Source organism: Mus pahari, chromosome 6, assembly GCF_900095145.1.
Source record: "Mus pahari chromosome 6, PAHARI_EIJ_v1.1, whole genome shotgun sequence".
NCBI classification, from domain to species: domain Eukaryota; kingdom Metazoa; phylum Chordata; class Mammalia; order Rodentia; family Muridae; genus Mus; species Mus pahari.
The window spans coordinates 11,369,192-11,392,260 of NC_034595.1; the positions used below are offsets into that span (position 1 = coordinate 11,369,192).

The 23,069-nt window shown below is 45.6% G+C and overlaps 1 protein-coding gene and 1 pseudogene across 2 annotated transcripts in view; one reads left to right on the plus strand and one right to left on the minus strand.

Moving 5' to 3' along the window:
* The first annotated feature begins 3,787 nt into the window (after positions 1-3,787).
* LOC110322765 (paralemmin-2) overlaps positions 3,788-23,069 on the plus strand; it is a 328,271-nt gene continuing 308,989 nt past the window's right edge. For both annotated transcript variants that reach the window (XM_029539778.1, XM_021199503.2), the window contains exon 1: positions 3,788-3,807. In XM_029539778.1, coding sequence (XP_029395638.1) covers positions 3,803-3,807 — 5 coding nt within the window. In that variant the 5' untranslated portion in view covers positions 3,788-3,802. The remainder of the gene's footprint in view (positions 3,808-23,069) is intronic.
* LOC110323751 overlaps positions 22,847-23,069 on the minus strand; it is a 2,706-nt pseudogene continuing 2,483 nt past the window's right edge.

The window sequence follows — 23,069 nt, forward strand, 5'->3', positions numbered from 1 at the left end:
TTGACATTCTGAATGCTTCTAAGTAAATACAATTTTTTTTTATTAAAAAAAAAAAAAGAACAGCATTTAATTGGAGCTGGCTTACAGGTTTAGTCCATTACCATCAAGGTGGGAGCATGGCAGCATCCAGGCAGGCATGGCGCTGGAGGAGCTAAGAGTTCTATATTGTCATCTGAGGGCTGCTAGGAGAAGACTGGCTTCCAGGCAGCTAGGGTGAGGGTCTTAAGCCCACACCCACAGTAACACACTTACTCCAACAGGGCCACACTTTCTAATAGCGCCACTCCCTGGGGCTGAGCACATACAAATCATCGCATGGACCTTATGATGAACTGTGGCCATGGGCCTGGGGACCCAGAAGCCTAAATGCTAAAGCTTGCGACAAGGCATGGGCCAAGCTATGATCTATGACTGCCTTTCAGTATTCATCATTCTCTGTTCGTGGGAGTACAAGCACCTAACTTTGGCTGTATTCTTGGCTGTGTTGAATGACATCTGCTTTGTCTGCTCTGGAAACTTACTTGGGACACCATATGACTACACGGTGGACAAAGACTTGAGTGGAGGAGCCTGAGAACCTTCCTGAGAGCTGACTGGCACCACAGGTCCTTGGCCTTTCTTGACTCCTGAGAGCTGACGACTGGCACCACAGGTCCTTGGCCTTTCTTGGCTCCTGAGAGCTGACTGGCACCACAGGTCCTTGGCTTTTCTTGGCTCCCTCTGCCTACATGAGGGCTGAAGCATAGACACGAAGGCTGGAAGCTGGTAAGGCCGAAAAGAAATGATTTCTGTAAGGTAGCCCACACAGAACAAAATTTTGGAGAATCCAGGGTCTTTTAGCTTTTTGAAGACACTTGGTAAGTTAGCCCGGGACTGAGGATCTCTGAGTTTTTAAGAGTAGGTCAGGACCAGAGGAGATGGCTCAGTTGGTAAAGTACTTGTGGTCTCCAGCATCCATGTAAAGAAAGCTGACCAAGTAGCAATGACTTCTTTTCTTTCCTTCTTCTTTTCATTCATTCATTCATTCATTCATTCATTCATTCATTCATTCATTCATTCATCCATTCATTCATTCGTTCATTTATTCTTTTTAAAACGTGTCTATCTATCTATCTGTCTGTCTGTCTGTCTGTCTGTCTGTCTGTCTGTCTGTCTGTCTGTATATCTGTTTACCTATTTTTACATTCCAACCACATTTTCACCTTCCTCCTCTCCTGGTAGTCCCTCCCTACCCTCCTCTCTTCTGCCCTCCCTTCTTCTGTCCTCTCCCTTGTCTCCTCTCCCCCAACCACTCCTCCTCTGCTTCTCCTTAAACAAGGGCAAGTCTCCCATGAGTATCCATCAGCCGTGGCATGTCAAGTTGCAGTAAGACTAGACACCTCCTCTCCTATTAAGGCTGGATGGGGTAACCCAGCAGGAGGAAAGGGTCCCCAAAGCAGGAAATAGAGTCAGAGACAGTCCCTGCTCCCCCAGTTAGGAGTCCCACAAGAAGACCAAGTTACCCAACTGTACCATGGTGGCACTGATATGTAATCCCAGTGCTGGGAAAGAAGAGACAGGCAGAGTTTTACTGAGCTCTGGCCAACCAGTCGCACCAATCAGTGAGCTTCTGGTCCAGGGGAAGAGAGATGTGGTTGGGGTCCAGCTGGTGAGTATGAAAACATTGGCAGGGAAGGCTCCAGGGAGGATGGGAGCGGGGAGAGGCGTCCAGTGCTAAAGGTTTTGATGATTTCCTACCTGTCTCCATGGCTCTGAGGAGACAGGAGCATATGTGGACAGACAGCTCCAGGAACAGTCACTGGTCCTGGCTTCCTAGTTCACTCCCTAGAGAGGGAAGGAAGGAGTCTCTATTGCAATTACTCTGTTTTCTTTGTCTTAATAATGGGTGGGGCACTTTCCAGCCTGAAATCCTCACCTGATGTTGGCTCCTGCTGAGTTCCTGTCTGTATCCACTGTCCTTTCCAGTCTGGTAGAAAATCTTTTCTTTAGCCTCTGGCCAAGTAGAGCACTCAACTTTGCTTGATTGTTTATTTTTGAGACAGTCTTAACTTTACTTTGTACTTCAGGCTAACATTGAAAATGTATTCTTCTTCCTCCTCTGCCTACCCAGTCAGTGTTGGGATTACAGGGGGTGCTTATCACTAAAAGATACATGTAAATTACCAAGAAAATCACTCCAAAAAATCAGTGAATTTTGGGTTATTTATAGAGTTCTGCAAACATCACAAGTTAACTTGAGATCGTCAGACACTGCATATTCTGATAAAAAAATTATGGGGGAACAAGTCAGGAGTGGTGGTTTTAATTAAAGGCACACCTTTAATCCCAGCACTGGGGAGGCAGAGGCAGGTGGATCTCTGTGAGTTCAAAGCCAGCCTGGTCTACAAAGAAAGTTCCAGGACAACCAGGGCTGTTATACAGAGAAACCCTGTCTCGAGAAACAAGCAAAGAAACAAACATTATTATGAGTGTGAGTGTGTGTGTGTGTGTGTGTGTGCGCGCGCACGTGTGTGCATGTTTTGAGTATGTATTTGTGGGTGGATGGGTGCGACAGGACATGTGGAAGTCAGAGGACAATTTTATGGACTTGCTTTTTTCCTTCCACCTTGATAGAACTCAGGTCTCCAGGCTTACATGGCAAGCACCTTTACCCACTGAACCATTTCTCTGACCTTATCTATCTATCTATCTATCTATCTATCTATCTATCTATCTATCTATTAATAATATTTTCAGCCATGCGGGGGGGGGGTCTCCCCTCTCCCATGCATTGTCTTTCTCTTTTATCCTGGAGCTCAGCTACTTCAGGGATTGATGGCTTTGCCTAGGTTGCACCCAACAGCCCTCCTTGTAGACGGACCAGGCAATACATGGAGACACTGAAGCTTGCCCCACCTATTGATCATTGCAACGGGTGAGGGACCTGTTAGTAGAAACCACTTCGAGTGGGCATGGGCAGAGAATCCTGCCTGGGAATGACAGGAGTGTGAGGCTTATTACCACAGGGTGGGGTTGAGGTAACTTGGAAAATCATATCCAATATAACAGTCGTTCTAGAAAACAGACCAGAACGTCTGAAGAATATTTTCCTGGCAGTCAGGAGATCTGAGAATATGGAGTGTCATTAGAAGGGCGTGGGGTCGCCCGAGTGGAAACACCGCATGAACTTGCCGCAGCGCCGCTGGAGTTTCTCTGGTACCTCCAGCAGATGCAGGCTGCGCTGGCACAATGGCGTTTCGCAGTCTCAGACAAGCCCCACTGGTGGCAAGGCTTGCTATTTCGCAGAGGCCAGAAGCCTCCTGCAACTTCTAGGTGGCGACAGCTGCCACCTTGCCAAAGACTCCATCGTTTCCCTACGGACCTTAGACTGTGCCACCCGTCGCCACCGCCCCTCGCCCCCTCCCACGCTTCTTCCGGAGCTCCGCCCGGCGCCGCCTTGGGTCCCAGGGGAGTCGCGGGTGCACCTGGAGCCTCAGGCGCCCGGGGGACTAGGGCGCAAGGTGGCCGCCTTGCTGGGCGCACAGCTGGTGGCGCGCTCCCTCTAGGATCCCCCTTAAGTAAAGAGGCTCGGTCTAGCGCCCAGCGAATAACGTTATCCAATTGCTTCCCGTTTTATTCGCAGGCTGGGAGCTGCGAGAGCCTGAGTTTTCTTGCCAGTGCTCCAGGGGAGGAGGGAAGCGGGCGGGGACGGGGGACGGCTTGGCTGCTCCACCTAGCGCGCGGCCAGAGCGCCCCGGCCCTGGCAGAGGCCAGCAGCGCCCGGAGCCCCGCAGCAGCGCGCCGGGCTGCCCGGAGCCCCGCGATGGAGTGAGTATCCCCGCGCGGTGCGTCGCTCACTGCCTCTCTGGGCATGTTGCCATGGTGACCGATCCCCGCTCATCTCGGTCCAGCCTGGGTGTTTAATTTCAGTCCAGTGTGTTCGTCTCGATGTTTCTATAGCAGCCGCTGTGAAGCGGGTATCGGGCAGTCCTGAGCCGTGGGGATTTGTGCCACTGCTTAGGGTACATGGTGGGTCAGGTTGCTAAGGAGCCAGATCTGTTCTAAGCTTCTCTGGGTTTTTGCCCCGACCTTGCCTTTCTTGGGGAGCTGGCCTCAATAGCCATTACTTCCGATTCTGACCATGTCAGCATTATTGGACTGCAGTTAAGAGGTGTGTGTATGTGTAGGGGGTGTCACTGCGGATTCGAAGCAGATGTGGTTCGATACGAATGGTGTGAGGAAGGATGATGAGTTGTGGGAGACCAGAGCCAGAACTGGCTACTAGAAGTCACCGGCAGATCCACAATAATTGATTTGCTCTTGGGGCAATCTGAGAAATGAGATAGAAATGTCCTAGCGGCAGTCTGAGGTTCAATGACAACGTTGGGCATCGCCCGCATTGCATGAGAGGGTGGGGAAAAGATGGCATGGAGACAAGAGAGGCGGTAACCAGAAAGACACAATGAGGGCTCTCTATGTGGACCCCGACTTAGGGTGCTTGGTTCTCTGTCTTTGCGTCTCCCTGTTCCTGGTCACGCTCCTAGGCTGATACTGCAGCAAGGTTCCTGTGACAGGCGACAGCCTACCGCCCCAGGAAAGCCAGCAATTACATCTTTGCTCACTTGGTCAGTTACTCCCTCTCTTCCCATGGATACTCACTGACTCCGAGGCTGTATGAAATAATATTTCAGGTTGGAGATAATGTCATGTCTTTAAATACTAGGGTCTCCATGCCAAACGCCCAAACTAGAGATTCAGCTTTTATTTTCTGTATAGCCAGTAGTTGTATGTATAGATGCAATCTAATCCTCAGCCTGCAGGAAGGAGGAATGAGAGGTGGTGTGGGATGTTAGGAGTGAGCTGGGGCTTGTAGAAAATAGTCCTTGGCTGGCAGCAGCGTTTGTTGATTTCCCTCGCCAGTGTTTTAATGTCCATGAGCCTCAGTTTCCCCAATTGCACAACAGGAAAGATATTCCTTATTAGTTATTGTAACTGAGGGGATTGGATACGGTTTGCTTCTCCTCTGAAGGGCTTTGTAAATCATGAGGACAAATAGAGGAGTTAGAGGTTAAGAGGGGGGCCTCCAGAGTCGGGCTGTCTGGGGCTGAATCCTTTAACACATTGCTGAATAATGGCAGTCTCTCGGGTTTCACTTTCCCACCTGGAAAAGGAAATAATAAGAGCAGCTGTTGTGTGCAGATTTTTTTTTAGTAAAAATTATACAATTTTTATACAAATACATATATACATACATGTGCTAATACATATATACACATCTTAGAACAGACCCAGGACACAGTATGCTTAATAAGTCTCACATCGTGTCTGTAAGTAGTATCTATTGTTTATTATTATTGCCGTAGTCTCCATATTTCTCTGTTGGCAGTTTTCAGGGTCTCAGGTTGGCAGAAAGCCAGTTTTTAAATAATTTCCATAATTTAAAATATTTATTTACTCTGTGTGTGTGTGTTGTGTGTTCCGTAACACATAGGTCAGAGGGCAGCCTGTGAGAGTTGGTTCTTTCCCTCTGCTGTGTGGATCCTGGGTCATTAGGCTCGGCAGCACATGCCTTTACCTGCTATGCTGGCTCTGCAGACCACAGTTAGTTTATAGAGAAACACAATGTCCTAGGGGCAGCTGCCTACTGCAGTTCCCATGACGACATTGTAGAAGTGAGTATTGGGGCAAGCTCCTGCTATTCAGTACAGAAACTGGGCAGCTTGGCCTCTGGAATGCTGCTTCCCCATTGGTCGCATTCTTCACTATGGATACGGCTCTTTACCAGGGATTGAATCCTGGCCCAGTTGTCTCATAGTGTTGGGACCATGGCAGCCTGTTTTTGTTGTGTGGGTGCGGAACAGTGTCTATGATAATGTGTCAATGCTAGACTTAGCATCTGGTCTCATAACTGTGGCTCAGACCCTGAAGGACTCCCTACTGTTTTCTCCTGGTCTTAGCTATGGTTGGTACCAGGTGTGCCTACTTCATACCTTCCTCTCCCTATATATGCTGGTCAGCCTGACCTTGGCTTTTTCACCCCACGTGACATTTGGAAGTCCTCCTTACCTTCCCTCAAACCTGTCTAATTTCCAGCTGTCTGTCTACCATGCTTTCCTCACTTCCTTAACATGAGCAGCTTTCCACTCCTTTCTTTCCTTCATGATACTACATTTTTCTGGGTCTAACACGTTTTCTCAAACACCAAGCCTTGCACTTGGGTGGCACCAGTCTCATCCCTCAGCTCGTCCCAGGCAGCCAGGCTGCTCTGATATGAGTGTGACAGTCTTAGTCACCTTCACTTATTGTGACCAGCCTAGGTTTGTGAAAAAACAATGTAAAGAAGCAATGCATTTGGATTAGCTTCTTCATTTCATCAATGGGTATTTGTTGAGATTATCACTGGATGATAAAAACAGCCATGATTCTCATGGCATAAAGTTCAAAGTCATGAAAGGGTGGATGCTAGACCAGTAAGCAGAGGGACTATATGATGCAAGGTGTAACACACGCTGTGAGAAAAAAAAGGATGCAGAGGAACTGACGGGAAGAGCGTGGGGGTTGGATGGGCTAGCCAGGGAAGCTGCCTTGAGAAATGGATATTTAACGGGAGAGCTAAAGGAGGAGTAGAGTTGGCCGAGTGGAGCATGGAGGGAAGAGAGAACCTTGAGAGCAGCACGTGCTAAGGCCCTGAGGCAGGAGTTATCTGGCTGTGCTGGAAGAACTGAAGGAAGGGTGATGTGTCTGGAGCATTAAAGAATGAGCAGAAGATGGTCCAGGGAAAAGGCTGAAGAATGGTGTGAGTGTGCGTTCATGTAAGTATGTGTGAGTGGTGTGAGCACGTGTTGACATACATGTGTATGAGTGTATGTGAGTGTGGGTTATGTAAGGGTTTGTGTGGTGTGTTTGTGCACACGCATGCATGCACTCAGTTGATGGAGTCTCTTCTACAGTGATAAAAAAATATTCTGACCAAAATGACTTAGGTGATAAAGGATGTAGGTTGGTGTATAGTTTCAACAGTGGATACAATCTATCACGACAGCAAGGCATGAGGACAGCCTGTCACATTGTATCTGCTGCCCAGCAGTCGAATGAGAATAGCAGGTTGGGCCAGGCTATTAACTCTCAAAGTCTGCTCCAGCAAGGATCCTCCTAAAAGTTCCATAACCTTTCCAAACAGCGCCACCACCTGGTCACCAAGTGCCCAAACACATGAGCCTGTAAGGGGCATTTCACACTCAAACCACATCAGGGAAAAAGTAAGTATTAGATATTTCATGAGATTTCAGATTTCATCTTGAGTGTTTTCGAGGGTTGCTGAAGACAATGATAAAACAGCAATTCTAGAAATGACATAAAACCCCTAAACTTTTTTTCTTCTTAAGGTACTTAAAACAGGTGACTTAGAAACAGTCACAACCAACTAACTACCTGGGAGCTATAAGTGTCTTCCCCAGGGAAGGGGACAATCAATTTAAAAATATGGCTGATTGTGTGTGTCTTAGTCAGGGTTTCTATTCCTGCACAAACATCATGACCAAGAAGCAAGTTGGGGAGGAAAGGGTTTTTTCAGCTTACATTTCCATACTGCTGTTGAGCACCAAAGGATGCAGGACTGGAACTCAAGCAGGTCAGAAAGCAGGAGCTGATGCAAAAGCCATGGAGGGATGTTCTTTACTGGCTTGCTTCCCCTGGCTTGCTCATCCTGCTTTCTTATAGAATCCAAGACTACCAGCCCAGAGATGGTCCCACCCACAAGGGGCCTCTCCTCCTTGATCACTAATTGAGGAAATGCCCCACAGCTGGATCTCATGGGGGCATTTCCCCAACTAAAGCTTCTTTCTCTGTGATAACTCCAGCTGTGTCAAGTTGACACAAAGCTAGCCAGTACAGTGTGCCAGAGTTTGATAGTCTTCAATAAGCCAAGTTTGTCAACTAAATTAAACTATATGGGAGCAGAAGGACCTACTCATTTATTCATGAGTGTTATTGGTTTTGGTCAAATAATAGCTTCTTAATTTAGATAAGAAAAAGCTCCATAGTACCTAAGCAAAGAGGGCACCCAATCACTGAGTTGAAAATTTTCCTGGCTGTAATGTTCTTCCCTGGATGTTTAGATTCCAGAAGCTCCACTAATGTAAGCCAGAAACAGGGATGGTAGGCTCTGGGCAGTGCCAGCACTTGGGTGCAGTGTGTTACATGTCAGGGGTGGCAGTTCCCTGGTTGTGGTTCTCAGTGGCTTGAGTGTGAGGTGGATGTGGCTGGGAGAGCGCTCTGCAGTGTTCATGCTTACTAATTTGATGCTGCACTTGAAGCTTTGCCTCACACTTCTCTGGAGCAGTCTACAAAACAGCGTGGGATCAGAGAGGCATGAAAAAAATATAACGTGGGAATTCTTCAAACTGTTGCCACCCCTGCCAACACCGAGGCTGTGGTGTTGCCGATGGCAGCCTCAAGCCCAACTGACGCTCCCCATCCACCCAGGCACAGGCCTGAGAGGCGAGTTTAAAGCACTCTGAGGAGATCATAAATCAACTCTGGAGAGGCATCGTGGAAGGAGAGAATGAAACACTCTTTGTCCAGGCTGACTGAGAACTCACTGTCCAACATGCCTGACCTTGAACCCACAATTCTCCTGCTCCTGCCTCTTGAGTTCTGTAATCACAAATGGGCATCCCCACATTTGACTTCAAATTGGGTTTTGTGAGTGAACAAATCCAGACCCACCAAACTGTGTGTTGCTAACATAGATTCCCAAGTTCAGGACCAGAGTCCATTCCTCCCTCCCTTCATACAGTCAGCCGTGTATTTCATGAGCTTTTGTTTAGTGTTATCTCCGAGTCATTGCAGTGAGAGGTAAACTGGAGTAAACGGTGACAAAGCACCATTGGCCCTGTCTTCAGGGAGTTCATGGGCTAGGCTGTATGTGACGAGAGATGCTGTGTAAGGTTAGAAGGTTTTGCTCTCTAATCCTGCCTCCTGTGGAATGTCCTGTGTTCAGTGCATTATGGGTATCAAACATTTTCCATAATGTGTGGGATCTCAGTGGCAATGCTTGTACTTAGCATGCACAAACCCTCAAGTTTGATTCCCTCCCACTGAAAGATAAGTGTGTGCAAGTATTTTAAAAGTTAATTTATGATGATAAACAATTGGAATGTCCCAGAATCCGTGGCACATACATCTCTGTTCCATTCTTTGCTTCAAATCTTAGCCTCTGGAAGCAGTTGCCATTAGCAGTTTGGAGTTATTCTCCCAGGTAATTTAGATGCCCACAGCAGAGTCAGGAACATGTGCTTTTGTGGGTTAATTCTCCCTTCCATGCACAACATCCTATATGTTGCTCTGTAGCTTGCATTTTATCTTCATGTTATTCTGTGCATACTTTGACATAGCAATACATCCACATTCACTTCATTTGCATTTATTAAGAAGTTTGTATACTTTGGGAGTGTGGTTCAACTAGCTCTCTTCATTGGAGATTTGTTTTGCTTCTGTTTCTTCCTTTTAGATACAGTGTTACAGTGGATATCTTGGATGCTTCGAATGTGAATCTGAATATTGCTTTCTGGAAATGCAGAGTGAGTGAATGAATGTGCATGTTATAAATTTTGTTAACTACCCTCAAAGTCTCCAAAAAGGCTGTGCTGATAGTCAATCTCATATCACCACAGTGACATTAGTGAGCCTTTTGTATGTTGGAATGGATGGTTTGCATTGGTTTTCAAGCAAGACTCAAAGGCAGTACATTTATAACCTATCCCTATTCCTTACATGAATGAATACACTGAATGTGTACAAAGTCTTAGGATTGCAGAGCTATGGATGAGTTATGGAGAGCTCAGTTGGCAGAGTGATTGCCTAGCATGCAGGATCTGTGTTAGATCCCCAGTATGGCGTAAACTAGGTATGGCACTACACATCTGTAACCCTAGCACTTGAGAGGTTGAGGCAAGAAATTAAGAAGTTTAAAGTCATCCTTGACTTCGAAGAGAGTTCGAGGCTAACCTGGGCTACATGAGACCCTCATCTAAAATAATTAGAATCATGTCTTTCTCTCTCATAGTTCTATTATGTGTTGTTTTCTGGTGTTCTGACATAAATCATTGCTGTGGCAAAGTCTGAGGCTAGCCTGATTACTTCATCTTTGTGGATGGCTTGCTTCCTACCCTCCCATACTCTTGTAAGCTTTTTATGCTGGTAAAATTACATTTAAGCATTGAAAACTTTAAACTTCTCTGTTGTATTTGTCACTTCAAGTTACCATGTAAGGTTTTTCTGGAAAATAATGACTCCTTTAATCTGAAGATTCATTTTTCCATTTGTGTATTCATTTCTTTGCTTTGGATTTTGGAGACAGAGTCTCACTATGTAACCCAGGGTGGCCTTTTACTTGTGGTTTTGCCCAAACTGCCCCCAAATTCATGCTCCTCTCACCTTAGCCCCCTGAGTGTTGGCATTGTAACTGTGTGACATCATTCTTGATGGCTTCCATCTATGGAGATACTTTTTATGCCTTCCAACATATAAGCATCTGCTTACTCTATTTTTTTAAGGACAACTCATTGCTTTTAATCATAAACCATCATTTTGGCAGTTTGAATAGGAATGGCCCTCACAGACTCTGCAGAGGAATTTTAATCCAGCAACGATATTTCTGGCAATTATTCTGGCAAGGGATCATATACAAATACCTTATAGGTCAGAGTGACCAGGCTGGAATGACATACTTTTAATCCCTCTGGTAGGAATATGACACATCCTTAGTACAAACTTTTAATCCCAAACAACAATGAAGGTAAAGTTAGTTTGTAGAAGGAAGCACCATGTTTGAAAGTGAGGGACAGACAAAGTAATGAGTCAGAGAAAGGTTTGACAAAATGAGTTAAAGATAGGATATGCCCAACTCTCCTGAGAACTTTTTCCTTGCCAGAACAGGAAAAAGTTTACTTAAGAGCAATAGAGAGTGAGTCAGGAGTAGAGGGTTGTTCAGTGTGTGGAATTCAGAGTCAATTTTTTCCCAAGCAGATCAATTCAATGAGAAGCTGAGAGAAGCTGGTTAGCGTCAGTCAGCTTGGAGAGGAGTTTTGAGCCAGAACGGCTGAGTTGAACCAGCCAGCCAGAGTTCAGAAAGAATTATAAATGGTAAGTTTATTCACCAGTAAGCCTCTGAGATGACAATTATATCTGGTGGGTAAAAGAGACATTGACAGACTCATGTGTGTGAATGCTTGGCCTATAAGGAGTGACAAGGGTATGTCCTTGTTCGAGTAGGTGTGGCTTTGAAGGACGAAGTGTGTCACTGAGGGGGCTGGCTTTGCGGGCTCCTATGCTCAAACTCCACCCAGTGTGCCCCACAGTCTCCTTCTGCTGCCTGCAGATACAGATGTAGAACTCTCAGCTCCTTCTCCAGCACCATATCTGCCTGCATTCTACCACGTTTCCCACCATGAAAATAATGGACTAAACTTCTGAACTATAAGCCAGCCCCAGTTAAATGTTTTCTTTTATAAGGAGCTATAAGGTGTCTCTTCACAGCAATAAAACCCAAACTGAGCCTTCCATCAATAGTTCTTTGCTTGATTTATCCCTAAACCTTCTCTTTTCTTTTCTTTTCTTTTCTTTTCTTTCTTTTCTTTTCTTTTCTTTTTTTTGTTTTTTTGTTTTTTTGTTTTTGTTTTTTTCAAGACGGGGTTTCTCTGTGTAGCCCTGACTGTCCTGGAACTCACTTTGTAGTCCAGGCTGGCCTTGAACTCAGAAATCCACCTGCCTCTGCCTCCCAAGTGCTGGGATTAAAGGCATGTGCCACCACGCCCGGCTCCTACACCTTTTATGACACTGAAAAGTCTATGGGTACCAGACACTTTCTCTTTGTAAGCCAGCTCTTGTTTACTGTTATCTGAACACGATTTTCATATTCGTAGTGGTTTTATTGTTACTTTCAGTTCTTTCTTGACTTTGCTAGTTCACTTGGTACTTCTTTTTACTCTTGTTTCGAGATTTATTTATTATGCATTTATTTACGTGTGTGTGTGTGTGTTTGCACATGTGATGTGTGAGCACACTCTTGAGTGTGCGTGTAGACACCTGAAGAGAACATCATGTCCTCCTCCACCTTGCTCTCTGTGTATTCCCATGAGGCAGCGTTTCTCCCTAAACCTGGTCTTGCATTTTCTAAGCTAGATCAAAGGCCAGCAAGCTCCCTTAATCCTCCGGACTCTGTCCTTCTCAGAGTTAAAGGCATTTGCTACGTGTAACCTAGCTTGTTACATGAGTGCTAGGGCCCCAGTTTCCATGGATTGTGGAGTGAAAGCTGTTAACCACTGAACAGTCTCTCTAGCCCCTGAACTTGTTTTTCTACAAGGCCCACAATTTTACAAAGTTTCTTGCATTCTCAGAGAATGGTTTATTTGGTCCATGTATTTCTTAAACTGTGTTCTAAAATCCCCTCGGCTGCTCCTTGCTTGCAATTCCTTTCCTTTAAAAATGAATGCGTGCACAGAACACTTAAGCATACTGAGCGTGCCGCTCTTATTACTTACAAATGGAGCAGTTTTCTCAGTAAGCAAGAAATGGAGGCAGCCGTTTTGGGAGGATAGGAATAGATTAGATATTATTGTCTCATGAATATTTCTTGTAATTCTATCATGTCTTTTTTTGTTAAAAAAAAACCCAAAAAAACAAAAAACAAAGCAAAGCAAAGCCAAGCCTCATACTGAGTGAGCAGACAATTCGGATCACATATTCTGACTGGCTCTGTGGACGTGTGTGTGTGTGTGTGTGTGTGTGTGTGTGTGTGCACAAAAGGTGTTTGGTTCTCATTCATTACCTCTCAGATGCTTTCTGTCAGCTCCTGTGATACTTGTTTTTCTCTCTGCTGTGATAAAATGTGTGATAGAGGCAGCTTGAGGACAGAGGACAATGAAGACTATTTGGGCTCGTAGCTTGAAGGTGCTCTCTACTGTGGCAGGAGTGGCCCCGCCCAGGTGGTGAGGCGGCTGGTCACATTTCATTCACCACTAGGAAGCAGAGAGCAGTGAATGCTGGTAGTCAGCTCACTGTTTCCTTTTTATTCAGTTTGGAACCTGTCTTAGTTAGGGTTTTATTTTTGTAAAGAGGCACTATGACTGTGGCAACTCTTATAAAGGAAAGGACAACATTTAATTGGGCCGGCTTGTAGTTTCAGAGGTTTAGTCCACTATCATCATGGCAGGAATAATGGCAGCATGCAGGTAGACATGGCACTGGAGAGGTAGTTGAGACTTCTACATCTTGGATCGGCAGGCAACTGGGAGAGAGAGTGAGACACAAGGTCTGGCTTGAGCATCTGAAACCTCAGATCCCACCCCCAGTTGTGTACTTCCTCTAACAAGGCCACACCTACTTCAACAAGGCCACACCCACCTCAACAAGGCCACACCTACTGCAACAAGGCCACACCTCCAGTAATGCAGCTCCCTATGAGTCTATGGGGGCCATTTTCATTCAAACCATCACAGGATCCCAGCCCAGGAGATGGTGTCCCCCACATTCAATGTGGCTCTTCCATCTTCCTGTAAACCTTTCTGGACATGCCCTCATAGACATACACAGAGGGGTGTTTCTGTAGCAATTCTAAGTCTCATTAAGTTGGCAATGGAGTGTGTTCATCACAGCATCTATGAGGTGAGGTAGGGGACATCATCAATCAGGACCATTGTGATTCCCTTGTTTTCTGCAACCCTGCCTCCAGAGGTTTCATCTGTGATAAGCTTTAAGTTTTCAGTTCCATTCATGCAAAGAGAGGAAGCTCACACAGTCCCCTGGCAGCCATTCTCATTTCTCTTTGGTGAAGCCAGACACCCCACACAGATTATTCCACGTTTGCCATGTCCCCCTCACTATTCCAACCACGTGCTTCCCCCAACTCTCTCCTTACCAGAAGAGAAGTTTGCAAACCCTTGGGGGAATCTTTAGAAAAAATATTATCCTTTAGATTTGTTCATTGGATAAGCAAACGTTTTATTCTCTTGGAAGATAATTTCATAGTCTGTAGTTTCAGAATCTTAACTCCACTTCTCTTGTGGGAGATGCAACTTTTTAAATTTCCCACTCTTTAGTTTATTTCTGCAAGTTCTGGGGAGATACAGAGGAAAAATTGTCTGTGTGATATTTTCAAGGGGATGTGTCATGAATCTTGCATTCCTATGAAATATTTGGGGCCATCAAATACTGTGTTTACTGGAAAGTTCAGTTATTGTGTATTTTTAGGTATCTCTGTGACAAAATAGTTCATAACTGAAATGTCAAATTCTTTGCAATAGAAGAATCTGGAAAAAGTGTGCATGATAGGTATTCTCCACCCGACACTTCAAGTCCATCCCTGCCCCTCACATAAACTATGACACCCTATGTCTTTGACATAGACCATCTGTACATTCGGCCTTCTTGCCCTTGGGTCTATTAGCAAAAGGCCCTGGCAGGGGAGTCACATTAAAAGAAGAGTGAGGTGGGAATCCTTATTGATGGGCCACCCTTCCTGTAAGGTGATGGGCAGGCCCATGTTATTTTCCTGCCTCCAGTCTCTCCAACAGCGCCTGCTGAACACCTTCCTGCTCTCCCCTGGGGCTAGGCGGAGCCATGGCTACCTCAGGCTACCTTATCACCATTTCCTGGCTGTTTCCCTGTCCCCGTGGATTTCTCTGCCATTGCCCTTGTAAACAGGCTCTTCCTGAAGCTTGCCTCAACCTCCCAGTGTGAGGATGTTATCTAGTTCTAGTTGGGATTCCCAACCAGTGTGTGAGACAGCGATGCTTCCATGCCTTCCCGAAATGCAGTTCACAACACGGCCTGGAACTTGGCCAAGGCTGTTTTCACATGCATTCTGATTGCCGGATCTCCAGGCTACAAAACAGGACTGGAATCTTGAACACTCTTCTGAGCAAACTCTGCCGTGAACAGGCTCCTGCCCTAGAAGATTCCAAAATACTCTTTTGCTTCCTGTTGGAATGAGCATTTTTCTTATGAATTATGATAAAAGTTTTCCCAGTTTGATTCCTAAGAGGAAGAACTACCTTCGGTATGAGCAGGCTTAGAGTCTTATTTTATTTGAAGAGATACCTCATTTCTTTCTAGGAAGGAACTTTCCTAGTTAATATTCTGTTTGCACAAGTGTACCTTCATAGTGTTTGACCTACTGTTTAAACATAAATATAAATTACCCAAGCATGGCATATAGATGAATGTTCTCAAATTTGGTGTCAAGTCACTTATTTTCTTTCTAAATTTATTATTATTGCTGACATAAGTGTTTGCTTTGTAGCCCAGGTTAGCCTCAAACTTAATAATTCCCTACCCCAGTCTCCTGAGTGATAACGTTGTAAAAGGATGTGTCACTATGTCTAGATTTATCTCGTTTAATCTTCTTTTTCAAAGATAGTCCTAAAACATAAAATGTTGTCTATTGTATAGAGGTATTTTCACAAGTTCTGAGTAAAGGGACTATAAATTAAGGGTTATTTTTCTGTCTATTTTAATAAAGCATTTTCTACTTGGGAAGTAAGTTTTTCAAACTGCCTCTTCCACTTTCAGAATTTCCCTCTTTCTGTTGTATTCGCCATCCCTTCGACCCATCACTCCTAAATGCCTACTGTGTGCTGAGCACTGTGCTTCTACCCACGACACAAACATAAAGAAGATACCATCCCTGCCCCTACATTCCGAGGACGAGCAAGCACGAGTGGTTAAGTGATGGCACTAAGCTATGTAACATGTCCTGCAGCCAGCAGAAAAGCGATGGGATGCTCACAGAGCACAGGAGCCCAAATGGGTTTGGAGTGACCAGAGATGCTGAGAAACTGAGAAGTTTAAAGCCAAGCTCTTGCTTAGTGCCCCAGATTGTCCTATGATGGCCTAATCCTTGTTTATAAACAAGTATTTCAGCCAGCATTAAACAGAACTTGAAAAATGAACTTAACCTTCAACTGTTACTTTTTGCTTATACCGAGTCTTCCTGCATGATCCCTCTTCCTTTGGGAAGTGGAGAATGACTGTCCCCTTGAGGAGACAGAAAGTCAGTTCTTCAGATGACAGTGCAAACTGGCGTCATTAAAAGCAAAGGGCAGGGTGGGGTGGGAGTGGGGAAGGCAAATAAAACAACATAAAGCAGAAAAATAGAGGTGGGGATTTTCTGGTCACCACAAGATGCTTGGTAGGGATGTAATTTGTTTTTGAGATCACATCAAAAGCCTTTGATCTTTGTGTGTGTGTGTGTGTGTGTGTGTGTGTGTGTGTGTGTGTGTGATATGCACATATGTGTGGGTGTGGTTGCACACACGTGGACACATATGGAGGTGTCATCTTTGGAAGACTGCCCATTTCCTTTGACACAGGGTCTCTCATTGGCATAGAGCGTGCCAACTAGACGAGACTGGCCAGCAAGCCCCGAGTACCCTCCTGTCTGCTCTCCAGTATTAACACAAGTACAGGCTGTCATACTGGGCATCTTTCACATGGACTCTGGGGTAAAACTGAGGTCTTTGTCTTTACAACGCAAGGGTTTGATTGACGGAGTCATCCCACCTGGCCCCCAAACTGCTAAATTTTTGAAAGGCATCAAAACTGCCAGGCTGTCGCCATGATCCCTTCCGAGAGGCCACTATGAGCTTGGTCTGGGAACAATTTTAAAATCTCCGCACTCTACTACAGATCATCCCTCTTCTCTTCCAGGAGGAGGCACAGAGCATTTAAATTAATGACCTCAGCAGTCCCTGCGGGCTCCTGTGGGGATCTGTCTGCATCTTGACTCGGAAAGGCCTACATTTTCCTTTTTCTTCTCATTTATCTTTCTTTTTAGATGCTGGCTGGAGCCCAGGGATCATTGCTAGGGTACCTTGAGCTCATTCACTTTTCTCTTCCTGACACAGGTCTGACCTCCATGCCTAACTCAAATGGCGTGGCTCTCCCACCTTCAGCTTCCAGCGATGCATTTGTAATGATTTTCTCTCTAAAACAAGCAAACAAAACTCAATGACTCTAAAGAAAAGGGGGGGTGGGGCTGGAGAGATGACTCAATGGTTAAGAGCACTGACTGCTCTTCCAGAGGTCCTGAGTTCAATTCCCGGCAACCACATGGTGGCTCACAACCATCTGTAATGGAATTTGATGCCCTCTTGTGGTGTGTCTTAAGACAACTACAGTGCACTCATATATACAAAATAAATAAATAAATTTTTAAAAAAAACAATAACAAGGAGAATAGGAACTCAATCTGCAAGACAGCACCCTTATCAGTATGGCGTGCACACAGCACCAGCCCCACCCCGGTAACTGAGTATTCAATCCTGAGCTTCATGCACGTTAGCTAAGCATGCTACCACTGAGCCACAGTCCCAGTGCAGGGCTGTTAGCCACGCAGGAAGCGGGGGGGTCTCTTCATCCCTTTATTCTTCCTCGATCAGCTCCCAGGTAAGGGCTTTCACTAACGACCTGAAGTCCAGAGACTTGCATGGGGAACAAACAAACAGACAAAGCAAATCCTGGCTCTTCCTTTGTTTGATGGAACTGAGCAGTTCCACACGAGTGGGTCAAGTAAATAGATATTTGTTTAGAATATCAGAGCAGTACAGGGTGTGAGTTTGAACTGTTTCGAAGATAGGTGGATTTTTACCTTTTAAATTTGAATATGAGAAGTTTTTGTGGTCATGACTTTAAAGAAAAGCCTAGAACTTTATTTTCCTTGATCCGTTCTTTGATATTTTAAAAAAAAAATAATGGGTGAATCTAATCATCTGTGACCTCCTGTCTCTACAGGTCAGTCGTGTCCTGGTGTAGATGTCAAGATATGGTCATATGAACGTGCTGTCAGGTGACTAGGTTGTGATAGGAAAAGGAGGCCCTGACACTCTGTTCTTTGACTCAGACACATCTGAGGACATTAATGCAAAGGAAGCTGAACCTCTCCTAGAGGGAAATTACGTGTGTGTGTGTGTGTGTGTGTGTGTGTGTGTGTGTGAGTGTGTGCATGTGTATGAATGTGGAGGCCAGAAGTGACATCTGGTATTTTTCTCAATTTCTTCTTTATCTTAGTTTTTGAGACTCAGCCTCTCACTGAACCTCAAGTTCATTGGCAAGGAAGGCTGGTCGGCAGGCCCAGGGATCCTCCTGCCTGCATTTCTCCAGTGCTGGGATTATAGGTACATCCAGGCACATCTGACTATTTATGTGTCTGTCAGGAATTTGATCTCAGTTCCCATGCTTATGGGACAAGCCATCTCCCCAGCCACTCCCCATCTCAAAGCCGCTTTGGCCAAAGGAAAGTTTAAGCAGAAAGGCCACACAATCTAACTCGTAGACAAAGGAGAATGCCCGGCACAGCTAGGAGGCCACTCCACCCTGAGGTGGCTGAGGCTTGGGGGTAACTGGGCCTAAGCTATGGCTGTAAGGATGGTAGGATGTAGTCAACTGTGCTGTGGTCTCTGAGTCGAGACCCCAAATCTGGTTCTACAATGACAGGATGATACTGCTGCCACAGTGGCAGGGTGCCATTGCTAACACACCGCTGCTGATGAGAGAAAGTTGGGTCTTCAGCTCATCTCGTCTCTCCAGCTTTTTCTTCCAGATCTTGTAGTCATGTGGTCAAGCACGTAGTTTTACAAGCCGACTGGCCCCTTCCAACGCTCTTCAAGCTGATAAGCTGCTGACCTAGAACAGAGTCAATAAATACCCAGGTCTCTATCCAGACTTCACTGTCTTGTGGCAGGAAGCTTGGGCATTGAAAAATGAAGTCTCTGTAAAATAGATGTCAGGGAGTGGAAGGGAACCTCCGGGCCTCCAGGCTGGCTGCCCTGTGGCCCACTACCCACACATTCTTTTCAACACTTGAGACTCCTTCAGCTTTAGGAAAAAACTCAGGCATTTGTCATCTGCAATTCCTGACTCTTCCCTGATTTACCCACTAGCTGGGGCCTTTCATCTGGGTTGTGAAATATTATGATAGATTTCTTTATTCCTTCTCACTCCCACTTTTTTTTTTCTTGAGAAAGGAGAATGCTCATATTTCCTAATGGATCTCTGGGTTGAGAAGAAAGTGTTTGTTGCTTGTGAAAAATTAGCCAGTGTCTTAGCATGGTGTGTGTGTGTGTGTGTGTGTGTGTGCGCGCGCGCGTGTGTGTGAGCATGTGTGTGTATGTCTGTGTCTGTGTGTGTGACTGTGTGTGTGTCTTTGTGATCAACCGAGGGTCTTGGGAGGAGTCAGTGAATCAAGTAGGAAGAAATGGGCAGAGAGAGGGAGAGGAAAGTTGACCTATCAGGGGAGTTAGTACACCAATTAGGTTTTAGGGGGCTGGGGTGAGGGGCAGGGGACTGACAGTTTGGAGTTGCCCATGAACAGGACTAACTCTAGATGCAGAGCTCAGCCTGTTCACCAGCAATTTTCTGTGGGTCTCAGGAAGTCAGGAGGTTAAGTAACACTACCTGGCAACCAGGAGGTGGCAGTAGAGGTCACTGCAAAGGGTCACACTTGGACTGTCAAAAGAGACTGAACTCTGTGCCAGCTAGTTTTATGCTACAAGCTAATCTCAAAGAAAGGTACTTTCATTTGAGAAAATGCCTTCATAAGATTGGGCTGTAGGCAAACCTGTAGGGCGTTTTCTTAATTAGTGACTGATGGAGGAGGGCTCAAGGGAGGAGGGTGGTGCTACCTCTTGACTGATGGTCTTGGTTCTATAAGAAAGCAGGCTGAGCAAGCCAGGGGGATAAGCCAGGAAGCAGCACCCCTCCAAGGCCTCTAGGTCCCTTCCCTGCTTGAGTCCCTTCCCTGACTTCCTTTAATGATGGACTAAGATGTGGAATCGTAAGCTAAGTAAACCCTTTCTATCTCAGAATGGTTTGGCCATGGTGTTTCATCACCACAAAAACAACCCTAAAAGAAACAGAAATTGGTATCAGGATCATGGGATATTTCTGTGATAGATCTGACTGTGTTGTTTTGGAGGGCTTGTGGAAGGACTTTGGAACTTTGGGCTAGAAAAGCCGTTGAGCGTTGAGAGCTCTGGGCTATTCTGTAGGAGCCTGGAAGGAAAGAATGTTGAGAGCCGTGCAGAACATGGAGGCCTGGCTTGTGAGGTTGCAGAGGAAAGCAAAGACTCTACCAGATCATTTGTCTGAAGACTCTGTGGTTCTGGTGAGCTGGGGCTGAAGAATCTGCTGTGGTTAACAAGACACCAGAACCACAAACCTGTGGTTTGCTGGGACAATGGATGCGGATGAGCTGGGGCTGAAGACTCAGCTCTGAGGAAGAGACCAACATCATTAAGGTGATAAGCCTTGTCCCAGTCACAACCAAGGTTGTCCTTCATGCTGGCAGCTGAACTTTGTAATGTGCAAGACTCAACCAATTGGTTGTGAAGGCATAAAGGGGCCATGGAGAGCAGCTGAGGCTTGGCATCATGAAGCCCGCCCAGGAGAGGTGATTGGTTAATGTGCAGCCCAATTGCAGTGGAAGATCCCAGTATTTGGAGATGCCAATACCATAGGATGATCATCAAGAAGAGCAGCAGCAGTGAAGTGGAGCCGGCCTGATCTCAGAAGATGAGCTGTGTATGCTGTAGAGGGCAGAGCCAGAGAAGTGACCCGAGCCCATTAGACATTTTGTTATTTACACAGTTGGAGTTTGGTTTTGCTTTGTTGAGGTTGTAGCTGCCCCCTGGTTCTTCCTCTTTGGAGTAAGAAAGCATTTAAGATATTTATTATTTTACAGAAGCCCACAGTTGAGAGATTTTGAACTTTTAAAGAAATTTTGGAATTTTACAAATACTTTGGATTTTAAAACAGAATGTGGATATTTTAAGAGACTTTGACCTTTTTGTTTGAATTTTTAAAGATTGGGACTTTTAAAACTTGAGATGTTTTATATTGTAATGTTCATAGTAACGTGTGATCTTGGCGATGAATAGGACAAGAGAGGTTGTGTCTCAAATGTGATGTGCTTGTGTGCTAGGCTGCTTAGTGTATGTCAACTTGACATAAGCTGAAGTCATTTAGAGGAGGGAATGTCATTTAAAAATACTTCCATGCATCATTCAGGAGAGCAGGTCATGCACCTTGCCTGGGTGGCACAGTAGAGCTGACCCTGGTGACGGGGGCAGGGGTGAGCTGGCCCTGGGGATGTGAGCACAGGAGAGCTGGCCCTGCGACTCCTCTGTCCTGTGGAGGCATGGGTGAGAGAGAGATCATGGCCCTTCCTTGCCCCTCTGGCTGCAGCACTTGGGAGAGCAGCCTGCCCTGTCACTGGGCAGTGCAGTAGAGCTGGTTCTGTTGACATGGGTGAGAGGAGACCACCCTGAAGCCCACCCAGGAGAGGTTATTGGTGAACGTGCAACCCAATTGCAGCAGAAGACCCCAGCATTTGGAGATGCCAATACCATAGGATGATCATCAAGAAGAGCAGTGGAGCACCTGAGGTGTGTGAGCAGGAGAGCTAGCCCAGCACCTTGCAGGCTGAGGCATCAGGTGAGCTAGCCTGGTCAATGCAGGAAAGAACACTGATGATGTGGATGCAGATCTGTCAGGCTGACCAACTCAGCTACCATCCAGGTCCAGATCCAGGGCATTGAGCTGGCCCACCCCAACATCTTCCCCATCTATGAAGTGCTGGAGACTATGAAGGGACCAGCCCTGCAGATCCAAAGCTGCAGGATCTCCATGACACAGGGCAACAACAAAATATCCAAAAGGAGGCCCAGTGAGGATCCAGTATTGACAGAGTAGCAGAAACCAGAGGCCTCGAACCAGACTCATTGCAATGAACATTTGCAAGTAAAGACGCGTAGACAAGAGTATACTGAGTGAGACACTACAGCTTCTATAACAAGATTTAAAAAAAAAAACACGTTATTTTATTTATTTTCTTTTTTGGGATTGAGGAGGGAGGTTGCAAAGCTGGAGGGCAGGTATGAAGGGATGGGAAGATGAGTGGAACTGGGGTACATGATGTGAAACTCACAGAGTCAAAAAGTTTAAAACAAAACAAAAGCCCTTCCAAAAGAAAATGCTTCCATAAGATGGGGCTGTAGGCAAGCCTTTAAGGCATTTTATTACTTAGTGATTGATGTGGGAGGGACCAGTCCACTGTGGGTGGGGCCATCCCTGCACTGGTGGTTCTGGGTTCTATAAGACAGCAAGCTGAGCAAGCCAGAGTGAGCAAGCCAGAGTGAGCAAGCCAGGAAGCGGAGTATCTCCATAGGCTCTGCCTCAGCTCCTGCCTTCAAGTTCCTGCCCTTCAATGGTGGACTAAAACATGGAGCTGTAAAACAAATGAACCCGTTCTTCCCAAGTTGCTTTGGCATGGTGTTTATCACAACTATAGCAACCCTAACTAAGACTAGATCGTAGAGTGGTTTTGGGGTGGCCGTGGCAGGTTCTGTATGATAGGAGAAGAGGTCTCGTAAATGCGGCCAAGGCATTTTGGCTTAATCTGTAGGCAAATAAAATGCTATTTACTAAGAGAGGAACTAGGCTTGGGAGGGAGAAGCAGGTGAGGCTTAGAATAAGAAAGTTTGAGTCTCTTAATGGACACCCAGATGCTAATGTCTGGGGAGGGCTTGGTCCTATGAATGATGTTCAAGGAGATTAAGGAATTAAATTAGGGAGTCTCCATGGCAACTGAGATCCTTTTGCTATTCTAAATGATGCAGTCTAAAAGATGTAGAGACAGAGATAAGGTTCAAACTGATTAATAAAAAATGTTAATCTTTTCTATTCAATAATTTTGACCTTTATCCTTATATTCATTTCCATAAAAGAGGCTTCCCTAAAAACATTCAAAAATCAAAAATACCCCTTTTTTTTCATTTAAAAAAGTTTTAGGACACATAAAATAAGGCAACACTTATTTCTTCTTCTTGTCTTCTGGCATAGGGTCTATGGGCGGCTCCCCTATGTCACATTGCTGCTCGCTGAGCCAGTATTGCTATCACTGGACCCTCTCCCTCTGAGCCGTCAATCACTCCCTCTCCCCTCCTCTCCTTGTCCTCAGGAGTAGACTGACTTCACCATTCGGTTGACTCTCGGCTGTTTCTTATTTATTTATTTATTTATTTATTATTTTCTTT